This window comes from Ursus americanus, chromosome 10 (assembly GCF_024610735.1).
Source record: "Ursus americanus isolate L20-20 chromosome 10, mUrsAme1.1.p, whole genome shotgun sequence".
In the NCBI taxonomy this organism is placed as follows: domain Eukaryota; kingdom Metazoa; phylum Chordata; class Mammalia; order Carnivora; family Ursidae; genus Ursus; species Ursus americanus.
Genome location: NC_142136.1, coordinates 53,380,110 through 53,393,766, shown reverse-complemented (window position 1 = coordinate 53,393,766; position 13,657 = coordinate 53,380,110). Strand labels below are relative to the sequence as shown.

Below are 13,657 nucleotides of genomic sequence, written 5' to 3'. Positions count from 1 at the left end.
ATTTCTATAACACAAAATTATGCACAGAAAAATAATGTACTCAGGACAGTATATAAAACCTCATTACAGGGGCACCTGGGTGGCTCATTTGATTAAACATCTGACTCTTGATTTCTGCTTGGGTCATGATTGCAGGATTATGAGACTAAGCCCTGCATCGGGCCCACACTGGGCTTGGAGCCTGCTAGGGATTCTCTCTCTCCCTCTCCCTCTGCCTACCCCTCCAACCCCACGTACACATGACCTCTCTCTCTCTCTCTCAAAAAACAACCCTCATTACAGATCAGTAATGGACTCTGATGGTAGGGAACACTAACCTAGAACCCCAATTAAACAAAACATTATTCCCACCAAAAGCAATCCCATTCTTCTCATTAGTAGACTTATATACTACAATAAAATTGTACTCCTTTATGTTCTGAATTTCAACAAAAATTTATGAAAATTTGTTTTCTCTTATTGTATACATACTTCACAGTAATCTTGATTTTGCCTGTTAACCTGCAAAGCCCAAAATGTTTACTATTTGGTCCTTTATAGGAAAAGACGGCTGATTCTGTGACAAGATTAGGCATGGAAATATCAGTAAGGAGAACCCAACTCAGTCTTTTTTAGGGAATAGACAGTTATGTCAGAGAATGTTTCCTAGAGAACGTGATGGTTGGGGTGGGGCTGAAGGATTCAAGTGACTTGGCTGGACAAAAGGGGTGAGGATTGGAAGGAGGGCAGTCCAGGCAGAGGCAAAAACATCTCCAAAGAACTGGAAGCGTAAGGGCCTACCACATTTAGGAAAACTAAAATGTGATCAGGGGGCTGGAACCAAGAATGTAAAGAAAGGAGGGATCTATGGGGTTAAATGTTGCTGTGAGGTCAAACAAGGTCAGGATTAAAAAGAGTGCCTTGATTTAGCAAAATGTGCTGAAGAACAATTGGTGGGTGGTCTTCATCTATTTTCACAGTGGAATTAGTGACAGCATTCTCAGTTGACTGCCCAGAACAGAAGCCAGAATGTAGTGGGTTATGAAGCTACAACACAGTGGGTAAGGAGAAAATGGAGAGGATCCAGAGAGAAAGAATACTAGCTACAGGGGGATGTAGAGCAGAGTTTTCATAAAGATGGGAAAAACTGGAATGCTTTGGTCAAATGTTACGGGCAGGGAGCCCTGAGAACAAATAAGGGAAGGGATTCAGAGTAAAAATGGCAGGACTAGCCTTAGAAGAAGGTAGTGTACCTTTTCTACTATAATAAAAGGGAAGACAAAAATGCAGGGCATAAATTCAGGAAAGTCTTAGGCATAGTGACAGAAAATTGAGGAAGTTCTTTTAAGATGGCATTTATTCCTTCAGCAAAGTAGAGGGAGATAGTTTCAGAAAGAAAAAGAGGCTTTTAAAAAAACCATGGTTGATAATGGGGAAAGAGAGCTGCATGAGGAAGCCTCTGAGGATTGTTGGGCAGAGCTGAGAACCCAACTGGGGAGGAGCCTGTGATTTTTGGTAACATGAGCCTTTGGAAGTCTGAGGTTTTTTTCTAGCAGCACTGGGAAGGCTGGACGTAGGCTCATGAGAGGTCAACATTTGGATTCATCCAGAGCTGGGTTTTTGCCGGTTGCCGGATGGGTTTAACAGAATCCCGAATGGGTAAGGCAGTTGAAAATTCTTCAAGAGAGTGAATGATGGATCGTGAAGTCTAAGCAGGGGCAGAAGTGATTAAAAGAAGGAGGCCAAAAAGGACAGAGGGCAGAGACTGCATAGTTTAATGAGGTTATAAAACAAATTAAAAAAACAAGTATAACGGGAATAACTGAGTGAGAATGATGGCTGAATAAGGGGCTCTTGCTCTGAATGAAATATGAATTTAAGTTTTCAGAGACGGAAGAGTCCAGTGTGTGATTACAAATACAGCTAAAATTAGTGGAGGTGAAGGTCATTGCACATGAGTCGTCTGGAGTTGAAGTCAAAATAGTCAAGGCTCCACTTAGCTTCCACAAAGCAGCATCTGCAGTATATGGGCTGGTCTTGAGAAAACATGTCCACCTCAAGTTTTTCTAATGACATGATCTGAGGAGACATTTCCCAGCATTCGATATTCTAGAGTATTTGAACAAAGTTGATTTGTTCCATCCCAGAACTGTGTGCCCACTCCCTCCTCCGAATTCTGTCAGTGATCTTTTCAGGGAGGTAGCTGAGTATGAGGAACAAAGGAGAGATACCCGACTGGGTTTAAGAATTCCCACCTGTGGGAAATTCTGGCACATGCTACGACACTGATGAACCCTGAAGACATTATGGTAGGTGAAATAAGCCAGTCACAAAAAGATAGATACTGTATGATTCCACTTATTTTTTTAAAGATATTTATTTATTTATTTATTTATTTATTTATTTATTTATCTATCTGAGAGAGAGCACGCATGCGCCAGTGAGAAGGGGCAGAAGGAGAAGCAGGAGCCTGAGACAGGGCTCAATACCAGGACCCAGGATCATGACCTGAGCCAAAGCGGACTTTTAATTAACTGGGCCACCCAGGCGCCCCTGTATGATTCCACTTATATGAGAGACCTAGAGTAGTTAAATTCATGGAGACAGAAAGTAGAATGGTGATTGCCAGGGGCTGGGGGATGTGGGAATGGGGACTCACTGTTTAATGGGTACAGAGTTTCAGTTTTGCAAGAGGAAAAGTGTTCTGGAAATGGATAGTGGTGATGGTTGCACAATGTGAATGTACTTAATGATGAATGATACACTTAAAAATGGTTAGCATGGTAAATGTTATGTATATTTTATCAGAATGAAAAAGAAAAAACTAGGTGCACATATACTGTCACATGATTTATAAAGAAGGTGATATTACAGTATGGTGGAGAAGGGAGGGTGATGGATCAACTGGATATCAGTGAGGAAAAAAATAAATCTTCACCCCTACCTCACACCATACACAAATATCAATTCCTGATAAACCGCAAATATAAATGTGAAAGTTAAAACAGTAACGCTTGTAGGATAAAATGAAGGAGAACAACTCTATCACCTTAGAGGAGGCAAAGACTACTCAAATAGGTTACAAAAAGCTATAACCATAAAAGAAAAAAAAATCTAAAAATCAGACTATGTTAAAACTAAAAACCTCTGTTCCTCAAAACATACTAATGAGAGAGTGAAAAGACAAGCCAGAGAATTAGAGAAGATATTTCCAACACATATAACTGAAAAATGACTTGTCAAAACTATATAAAGAACTCAATAGGTCAGTAAGGAAAGGCAGACAGATCAGTGGAAAAATGAACAAAAGACTGACACTCATCCGCATTTCAAAAAAAAAAAAAAAACAACTGAAAAGGTAGTGAACTTCATCTGTTATCAGAGAACTACAAATTAAAACTACCATGAGATACTGCTACAAACCATCAGATTAAAAAGACAGAAACAACTAAATGAGAATATGGAATCATGAGAATTCTCATCCAGGCTGGTGGGAGTGTAAATTGTTACTACTTTGGAAACTGTTTGGCAGTATCCACTAAAGCTGAATAGATGCATATCCAGTGATCCAAAAATTTCAAAAGGAATGCAACATGTGTTCACTAAAAGACATGTACTATAAGGCATAGCGGGACTTTATTAACAGCCAAAAAGGTAAATGACTCAAAAGTCCATCAAGAGTAAAATGGGTAAGGAAGCTGCAGAACATTCACACAATAGACTGCTAGACAGCCGTGACAATAAACAATCTGGAGTAACACCCACAATAGTTCATCAACATTATGAATCTCACAAAATAATGTTATGCCAAAATATGAAGCCAGTTACAAAAGAGTTCATAATGTATTTTTCCATTTACATAAAGCACACAAAACCAATCTATGATAAGTCAAGACAGTAGTTACCCTTTGGTTGAAAGAGGGATGGGGAGGCAGGTAGCAACTGGAAGATGGCACCAAGGGAACTTCTATGGTGAGACCAAGTGTATTTCAAGGGTACTGGTACTGATAAACTCCTTAAGAAACCAGACAGAAGAATAATGAGATAAAAAATATCTCAAGACTTTTTTTTGGCAACAGTTTTAGGATCACCCATCTAGGAGGTTACGAAGGGAATGGAATTATAGTAGGGGGGATTTTATGTGTTAAAAATGATATGCTGTGTGCAAGAGATTGTGCTTGGTGAAGAAGTGGCCAAAAAATAGCTACCAAAGATCTTTCTTGTGCCAGGCAGGGGGAAAACTTGGTCAAGATAGAGGGGGGTACATACACACACAGTGTTAAGTGCTGAGGGTGGGGGTGAGAAGAGAAGGAATACACAAAATAAACAAACATTAGAGAGTGGATGGAGAAAGGAGTACCTGAAATAAATCTGCAGAATGATGGAAGCCAATCATAATAAAAGTACCTATTTGGGAGACAGTGGTTATTTACCTGCAAATCCGGCTTTGGTTTAAAATCAGGGAAAATGGTGAACCAAAAACAACATACATGTAGAAACCCAACTAAAAACCTGGTTAACCCCACTTTTCCTCAACTTTAGTTGAACGGATCCTTCCTTGCTAAAAATAAAAACATGACTTGTTAGCCGTTATAACAGAAAGGAGATCTGGAAGAAAATCTCTAGGTTGAAGACATGGCTCTGCCGCTGCCACCGCCAACCTGGTTTAGTCAAAGAATGAAAATTAGATTAAGAAATCAGAAGGGTAGAGGCGCCTGGGTGGCTCAGTGCCTTAAGCGGCTGCCTTCCCATTGATCGGGTCATGATCTCAGGGTCCTGGGATCCTGGGATGGAGCTCTGCTCAGCGGGGAGTCTGATTCTCCCTCTCCCCCCAGCTTATGCTCTCTCTCCCTCTCACTCACTCTCTACTCTTTCTCAAATAAATAAAATCTTTTAAGAAAGAAAGAAAGAAAGAAAGAAAGAAAGAAAGAAAGAAAAGAAATGAGAGGGTTAGTTTTCCAGCTTTACTCTTTTCCAACTTTGGTGTCAATCCCAGTCTACAAATTAGAGCAAACATTAACGGAGATAGATAGGAAGCATTTATTTGGTAAATACGAAGTGCCCACTCTGCGTTAAATCGCGAAGATCATACTGCAATGGTGAGGCGGATATGTCACAGGTTATTTTTAAAAAGTGTATTAAATATGCTACGTAATTACGTAGAAGAAAACCCCGTGGGGGAAAAAGGAAGGCGGGACAATTCTTGGGAGAAACTGGAAATGCTTCACTGAAGCCTTCACTGCCATTGAAGTTGGGCCTGGAGAATGGGGCAGGAGTTTGTAGGGTATGTCAAGAAGTGGAGTGAGGCCAAAAAGAGCCCAGAGAATTGAGGAACGGCGCAGAAACCCGGACTGGTGTCAGCACTGGGCTGTGTGTGTGTTAGATACAACGACAGAAAGAGAGGCTAGGAAGGCAGGTCGGGGGCTAGGGAGCAAAGCATCTTCTGCAAGAGCCAAGGGCGTTGTACGTCAGAAGGCAATGTGGCACAGAGGTTAGGAGCACTGGCTGTGTTCTAAATCGGGCTCCACCGTTTACCCGCTCTGTGATCTGGGCAACAGCCTGGGCCTCAGTGTTCGTGTTTGTAACATGCAAATAAGAACCTTTACCTTATACAGTTGCAAGGAGGATTAAATGACTCATTGTGTATCGATCGTTTAGCCCATTCAGCGCTAAATGAGACTACATTATCGTTGTAATGATGACCAGCCCCCTCCCCTGCCCGCTACGGCTAAAAAAGCAAAGTTAGCTCGGGTCGCCCGCGCCCACTTGCCACCGCTCCGCCTTTTCAGGCCTTGGACCTCTATTCAAAGAGTGGGGCCGGGCCAGAGAAGGGGCAGGCGGGCCTGGCGGCCAGCGTACACGCAGCCGCTTACCAGGGCTGGGGTCTCGCTCCTCGTCTTCCGCTGTCTCGCGGGCCTTGAAGCCGGGCGGCAGAGCCGGCCCGATCAGATCCCTCGCCATCCGAGGTAGCGGACACTGATCAGGCGTACAACTCTAACCACGCAGAGACAGGTCTACCCTAAGGCAGCCCGGGATCCGTCGCAAATGCAGGAAGCTTTCCCGGCGCCTACCAATGACGTAGCAGCCCGTGGTTGGCAGAGTCGTGTAATTCGCGAGAACGGAAGTGACGCCTAAGGCTTGTTCCACATTCGCATGCTGGGTTCCCTACCTGGCGGGAGGCATGGCTGAGCCGGCTAGTGATTTCGTGACTTCTGCGGGGTGGTTTCCACCATCTGAGCTGACCCCCACGTTGGGGCCTCTGAGCGACACTGCTTCGCTGCGGGACAACTGGATGCTCTGGGCAATGCTGCCGCCGCCGCCGCCGCCACCTTCATCGTCGCCTCCCGTAGCAGGGTCGCAGCCTTCCTCGGAGGAGCAGCCCCCCCAGGAGGCCCAGGCTCTCCCTGAGGCACCTCCTCCCTTCGACACCCAGATTCTTCCCGGGTCGCAGCCTCCCTTCGACGCCCAGTCCCCCCTTGATTCTCAGCCTCACCTCAACGGCCAGCCTTCTTGGAATTTCCAGGCTTCGACATCATGGTACTGGAGACAGTCTCCTGGTGTCTTTCCTGGGCATCAGAACGCTCCAGGTAGGCTATTACTCCTCTCTTTACCACCCCTTTACTTTTCTTCTCCCCTTCTTCCCTCTCCCACTTTCCCCTTTTTCCTCTCTCTCCTTCTGATTCTGCCTTGCACTCTTGGAGTCTGTTCAGTAATGTCTCACAGTTTGTCGGACAGTAATGTTCCCCCCCCCCGTCTGTTCAGTCAGTTCAGCAGTTATTTATTGATTCCAACGATGCACGAGAAACTAGGAATATAGCAGTGAACGAAACATACAAAAATCCCTATCTTTGTGGAGCTTTACATTTATTTGCTGGTGGAGGAAGACAGAATAAAGCAGCGTGTATTACAAGGCAATGAGTTTTATGGAGAGAGATAAAGCAAAGAAGAATGATAGATAGTGCAGTTTTAAATGTCAGTGTCATAAAGAAAGTGACATTCTGGCAAAGACCTCAGGGAGGTGAGGGATCAGAGCTGTGGATATATCTGGGGAAATAGGGATGCAAGCAGAATCAACTGCAAGTGCAAAGACCTTGAGGCAGGAGCTATAGATCAGAACCCGAGCCAGTGTGGCTAGAGAGGGTGGAGTCTGGGGTAGAATTGTAGAAGACTGGGGAAGAGGGCAGACCTGCTGGGGCCTTGTAGATGATGGAACTTTGACTTTTTACTCCTGTGATAAGGGTAATGCAGAGGAGTGACATGATTTGATTTATATTTTAGAAGGATTAATGTGGCTACTGATGTGAGTTGATTTAAAGGGAAACGAATTAAGAAGCTATTGCAGTTATCCAAGCGAGAGATATTGGGGACTTCCACCAGGGTGGAGCCCAGGACATAATGAGAGGTGTTGGATTTTAGATCTATTTAGAAGGTAGGGTAGGGCCAACCTGATTTGCTGAACAATCGGGTATAAGGTGTGAGGTAAAGCTGAGACAAGAATAACTTAAAGTTTTTTGCCAAACAAGCAGAAAGATGGGAGTGGAACAGATTTGGAAGGAAGACGAGGAGTAGAGTTTGGAATATGTTTATGTAAAATAGAGATACTGAATAGGCTGTTAGTTCGTACTCTCCAGGGGAGATTTGTGGCTGGAGCTGTGAATTTGGGTGTCATCAGTATGTAGATCATATTTAAAGCCACGAGATTGTTCACTTGAAACCATTCTCCAACTCTGCATAAGATTTAATTTACATCAACTTGAATTCAAATCAGTGTTTACTGTGTAACAAATGCTGGGAATAGGAATGTGCCTAAGACAGTTCTAAGTCAGATGAGACGGGTTCATAAATGTCAATCAGCACAGCATAACTGGTGATGGAAGCATATGAAAGGTGGTTTCAGAGTGTAGAGGAAGTTGGGGAAAGCTTTTGGAAGAAGTGTTTTGGGAGATGTTTAGGATTTAAGAAGAAATACCATTTAGGTAGGGGCAAAGTGGTGTGAATACAAGGTAAGTTCTGAGAATTGTGCTGTTCTCGTATGACTGAAGCAAAGTAAGTGGAGGGCACGGGGGGGAAGAGTAGGATGAGAAAATAAACTGAGATCTCATTGAAGGACTCTGTGAAGCCATTCGTAGATTTTTCCAGCAGGATTGTGACCAGTGGAGGATTATTTTTGTGGTGTCAATATGCAGGGTCTGTTGAAAGAGAGGGCTCAGGAACTGGAAGACAATGGGGGAGGCTGTCATAGTAATCTAGGTGAAAGATAAGGGTTTCAGAGTGGGGTCATGGCACTAAGAAAGGAAAGAATTTGAGAGAAAATATAGATCACAAGGTTCTGTGTAAAATTGATGCTGAAAGCACTATATTGGGATTTCACTGTTTACATTTCTAATGTTTGAAAAAACTACAAGAAATTTCATCAGGTTAAAGTGGCTGTTCCTTTTTTTACTTTGACACCTAAAGCATGTATGGACATTTAATCTTACCAATTATGAATTCATTTGAAAAATATTTATTTGGTAGACTAGTCTTAATCTTTGTTAATTTGTTTGAACTACTTTTCTTCTTAGAAGAGGTAGTTTTTACTCAAGTATTTTTGACATGTTAGGGCAAATAAAAATTTAAAAATTGTGTAGTTGCAAATATTTATGGATTTCTTTTTGTTTTTTAGTTAAACATCCTTATTTTCCACGAAAATATGATCGAAAGTTCACTGATGTCAACTTCCCTCCCAGTAGGAAACAGAAAAAAAAGGTATTTTTAAAGATATTCTTGAATGTGACACTTGGGTCCCTGTGTCACTGTGTCATGCCTTGTGTTTCTATCATAACGGTCTCGATGTTTTGCATCCATTATTGACACAGGCCTTGCGATAATAGGATCTTTAAGGATCTTAGCTTTAAGTAAAAACTTTAAGCGAAATCTTTTTGAGAAATAAACGGAGAAATTGTAGAAAAAGAAAACATTCAGGGGCACCTGGGTGGCTCAGTTGGTTAAGCGACTACCTTTGGCGCATGTCGTGATCCCAGAGTCCTGGGATCAAGCCCCGCGTTGGGCTCCCTGCTCAGCAGGGGAGCCTGCTTCTCCCTCTGCCTGCTGCTCCCCCTGCTTGTGCTCTCTCTTTCACTCACTCTCTTTCAAATAAATTAAAAAAAAAAAAGAAAAGAAAACATTCAATCCATTTCAGTATATTTTCATGAATAAATATGATTGAGAATTACGATTACTAGTAAATGTAAATGTTATTAAACCTTGGTGAACTAAAAAAATATGTATATGTATATATGTGTACATGTACATTAGTAAGTTGAGACAGGAAGGATGGAATATAGGGAGAAGAACAGAAGTCCAAACTTTTTCTCTTGTAAAATTGAAAGCATGGAGTTAAGAACAAATTACAGTGACTCAAACCTTTTATTTTTTATGTACTTTTTCTTTTTGACACGGATCTTTTAGGAACAAATATTTCTGTGATGAAAAAAAGCATTTGCAGCAGTTTTTCTTGTGTCAAATTCAAGTAAAATTTAATGTTAATTTAAAATAGTTTATAATTAGTTTATCTGCTGTGCCTGAAGTAATGTCTGAAATTGTTCAGACAGGGTTTTTTTTTGTGTGTTATTATTGTTATTTATTATTTGTTTATCTTAATTCATTGTAATGCTTCAGTTCTCTTCAGTAGTGGATATTTATCATTTTTATGAAAAAAGTTATTTTTTTAAATCAGGGTCAACTCTTGATTATGCTTCAGAGACCAAATCTTAAAATAGGCTTCCTTTATTCCTTTTTTTTTTTTAAGATTTATTTATTTATTTTAGAAAGTAGGGGGGAGAGAGAGAGAGCTCATGCACATATGTGCACAGGGGGAAGGGGCAGAGGAAGAGAAAATCTCAAGCCGACTCCCCACTGAGCACTGAACAGACTGGGGCTCTGTCTCAAGACCCTGAGATCATAACCTGAGCCGAAATCAAGAGTCCTGGTTGCTTAACCAACTGAACCACCCAGGTCCCAGGCTTCTTTTATTCTGATGAATCTTATAAATCTGGCCTGTTTTAAGGTGTATAAATATCAGGGTGCCTGGGTGGCTCAGTTGGTAGAGCATGTGACTCTTGATCTTGGGGTTGTAAGTTTGAGCCCCACATTGGGTGTAGAGATTACTTAAAATCTTTAAAAAAAGTAATGTCATTATTTTAGAATGAGTTGCATAAAGTCTGCAGCATGAAATTTAGTATCCTTCATTTTGGCATGGAAACTGTAGCTAATACTAAGAAAATATTGTGTATGTATAATGTATTTATTAACATAATCCCAACATTAAACAATGGGATAGCATTTCCTATATAGTCTTATCATTGTAGTAATCTTTTTTGTTTTATGTTTAAGCGTAAAAATAGCAAATTTGGAGCAAATAACAGACCTTTACTAAATGATTCTTTTTTTCCTTTTTGGGGTTTAAAAAAATTTGATATAGTTTTTTTCCCTAAAAGTTGAAATGCTGTTTTTACCATCAATATTGATTATTAGATCATTTTGACATATGCTATACTCTTAATTAGGTTACCAATTTGAAATCTACTCACAGATTATATTAGCTCTTTTCAGATTTGAAATTTCTCTATCATGCCTGCTTTTCCTAATGTATTTTTTAAAAATAAAATAAGGGATAACAGAATTATCTCTTCATTAGAAATGTATTCAGAAGTTTCTCCCACATACAGGGGTTATATGAAAAATCAAAGTATATAACACTGGACGGATAGTTATATTTTTATTATTGATTAAACATTTTTTATCAAAAGCCTAATGCCTCTCTGTTTTTGTTTGCAGAAAAGAAAAGAACCAGTTTTTCATTGTTTTTGTGATACCTGTGATCGTGGTTTTAAAAATCAAGAAAAGTATGATAAACACATGTCCGAACATACTAAAGTAGGTTTTTCTTGGTTGCCCTGAAATTTATTTAACAAAATGGGTATATTTGGTAGAAATTCTGAGCTTTTTTGCTTAAATTTATGGTTTGGGGGTGGGGAGCCCACTGCTTCAGGAAGAGGCAAGATGGCAGCAAAGAAGGGAGGTCTGACAGCTGTGTGTGTGCACCTCTTGCTTTGTAAGAGTGCTGGGCCTCACCTCCAGTTCCTCTATGCACCTTTTTGTGTTTTTTCCTCTTTAAGGCTGCCCTTGACCGATTAATCACACTGTAATTTGCCATGGCCCATCACTCTCTAAGGGTGGTCTGGACCGCATTAAGTACTTTTAAAAAATATTTAATCAGAATGTTCTTAATTTGGAAAGGTTCTTTTCAGTTATTAGGAACGCCCCTTCAACTTTAGGAATTAAGAAAATTTGATAGCATTGCCGATGTCATGCATTTACTAAGTAGAGAAGTAAGTGATATATATTACTGTTCAATATGCTTTGAGAATGTCATTCCTCTTTAAATACAATCCTGTTTTGGAGTGCTGTTTGTTTCGCTATTGACACAAGTATGGAATGATGACACCACATAAATGGGATAACTATGAAATTCAACCAGATTATGTCTGAATATGTAGTGGTAGGGTAAATTTAATATGGAAAACATTGAATGGTCTTTTTTTTCTAAACTTTTGCAGTGTCCTGAAGTAGATTGTTCTTTTAGTGCACATGAGAAGATTGTCCAGTTTCATTGGAGAAATGTAAGTTCTTGGGTGGGGTTTTTTTTTTTTAATTTATGCTTTTTTTATTTCATCGATTTGTTATCTCACAGCTCTTCATTTACCTAGACTAATAATAAGTAACATTCATGGAGTACTTTGTATTATTCAATTTTATCCTCACAAACCACTATGTGAAGTAGATAAATACTGGCCACAGTTAATAGATGAAAAAAAAATGACTTGCCCAGGACCTTAGAACTGATTCTTGCACTTGAGTTTCTTGACCATAAATTCTATACTTGTTTTACTCCACTGTGCTGCTTCAAATCATTCTGTGTATTCAGTATTTCTTTAGCTGCCTTAATCAGTTTTGCTTGGGAGGTCATTCATTTGGGTATTTGATGTCAGTTGAGAAATGGTCACATACCTACTTTGTAATCAAAATTATGTTACTCCTTTTTTCTTTATCAGTAGCACTAATCTAAGCACACAAAAATCACTCCTTTTCCTTTAAGGGAGAAGTCATAATAACGGATAGGTAAAACCCGCTTACTTTGTTTTAAAATTGTCTCTGCTAATAAATTTAATGTCGAGTACAGAGTCTCCATTATCCTCCATGATACTGGCAATTTAGTCAGAAACATACAATATGAGGGCGCCTGGCTGGTTCAGTCGGAATAGCATGTGACTCTTGATCTCAGGGTTGTGAGTTCAAGCCCCATGTGGACATGGAGCCTACTTTAAAAAACAAAAAGTTAAAAAAAAAACAAAAACCAACACATACGATATGCTTCCTGATGTTCAGCAGGCTTTTTCTCCCTAGATGCATGCTCCTGGTATGAAGAAGATCAAGTTAGACACTCCAGAGGAGATTGCAAGATGGAGGGAAGAAAGAAGGAAGTGAGTCAAGAGTTCAGAACTAGTGAAATGACTTTCTTGTACTGTGGCAAGGCTGAGTACTTCCAAATAATGCCCATCCTGGCCCTACTGAGTAATTTGAAAAAGGAAATATGGCGTTTTTTAACATTGCAAATATTCCTCTGAAAATGACTAGTCCTAATTTTGCTGTTCTTCAGAGTTGGTGTGTAGTGAATTTGAGATTGTTACTTGATGGTTTAAAAATAAGCTGACAATTTTTATTAGGGTAGTTTCGATTCGTTGAATTCCACTATAATGTTGGTACTAGGGAATGGGGCTGTGAGCTATATTATACGAGGTGGTTATTGAATAAGTTTTGAGAAGACCTAATAGGAACTCTTTGTAAATAATGTCATAATGGGACCGTACTCTACTCTTTGAGGGAAGCTAGTACATGCCACCTATGTTAGATGTTCAGTGCTCAGACAGTAATGAGTGGGTGCTCCTATTAAAAAAATACTTTACTGTGTTTTTCTTTTGATTTTTTTTTCCCCCAACAAAAATCTGTTGAATGACTGTAATATGCTAGTTAGAGGAAGTAGAGCAATGATACATGGGTTTATCCTTAATTAAAAAAAGACCAGGAATTCTTTCCTGTGAGTAGTGTCTAAGAAATTTGAGCCTTGCCATGTGACTTGTGTCTTTATGCTTATTAGGGAAGAAAGTTTAATAGATGTCTAGCTAGAATATACTCATGAAAAATCCCGGTAGGACACTTCTACTGTCTTCTCAGAGGAAATATGACAGCTCATCCAGCAGCCGAAACTAGGCAGAACTATGAGAATGATCAGATGCATTTTTAAGTCGGATGGTGTTTTTGTGGAATTAAAAATGAGGAGAGCCTGAGATGAAAAAGGGGACAGTTATCTTCTGAGGTCAAGAAAGATACTTAAAACTCTTTTGACGGGCAGGTCAAATTTTTGCTTTGTTCAACTTAATTTTTTAGTTTATTTCTAAATTCAACATTTTTATGTGTAACGAATAATTTGAGACCGCACTGACTTTATAGAAAGAGGATGTTAGTAAAATTATGGGTATTTATTACCACCATCATCATCCTCGAAGTCTTGGATATGTGAGTGAGATAAGCTTGATCAGATGCCTAAGAAACAATAAAACATGACATGGCATGTTTT

General features: G+C 40.0%; 2 protein-coding genes across 2 annotated transcripts in view; one reads left to right on the top strand and one right to left on the bottom strand.

Moving 5' to 3' along the window:
• GPALPP1 (GPALPP motifs containing 1) overlaps window positions 1-6,039 on the bottom strand; it is a 35,624-nt gene extending 29,585 nt beyond the window's left edge. The window contains exon 1 of the mRNA XM_045796776.2: window positions 5,853-6,039. Within this exon, the coding sequence (XP_045652732.1) occupies window positions 5,853-5,940 (88 nt within the window). The 5' untranslated portion in view covers window positions 5,941-6,039. The remainder of the gene's footprint in view (window positions 1-5,852) is intronic.
• Window positions 6,040-6,114: 75 nt separating this feature from the next.
• Window positions 6,115-13,657, top strand: part of NUFIP1 (nuclear FMR1 interacting protein 1) — a 43,791-nt gene continuing 36,248 nt past the window's right edge. The window contains exons 1-5 of the mRNA XM_045796775.2: window positions 6,115-6,566; window positions 8,645-8,727; window positions 10,798-10,896; window positions 11,580-11,642; window positions 12,427-12,503. Coding sequence (XP_045652731.1) covers window positions 6,161-6,566; window positions 8,645-8,727; window positions 10,798-10,896; window positions 11,580-11,642; window positions 12,427-12,503 — 728 coding nt within the window. The 5' untranslated portion in view covers window positions 6,115-6,160. The remainder of the gene's footprint in view (window positions 6,567-8,644; window positions 8,728-10,797; window positions 10,897-11,579; window positions 11,643-12,426; window positions 12,504-13,657) is intronic.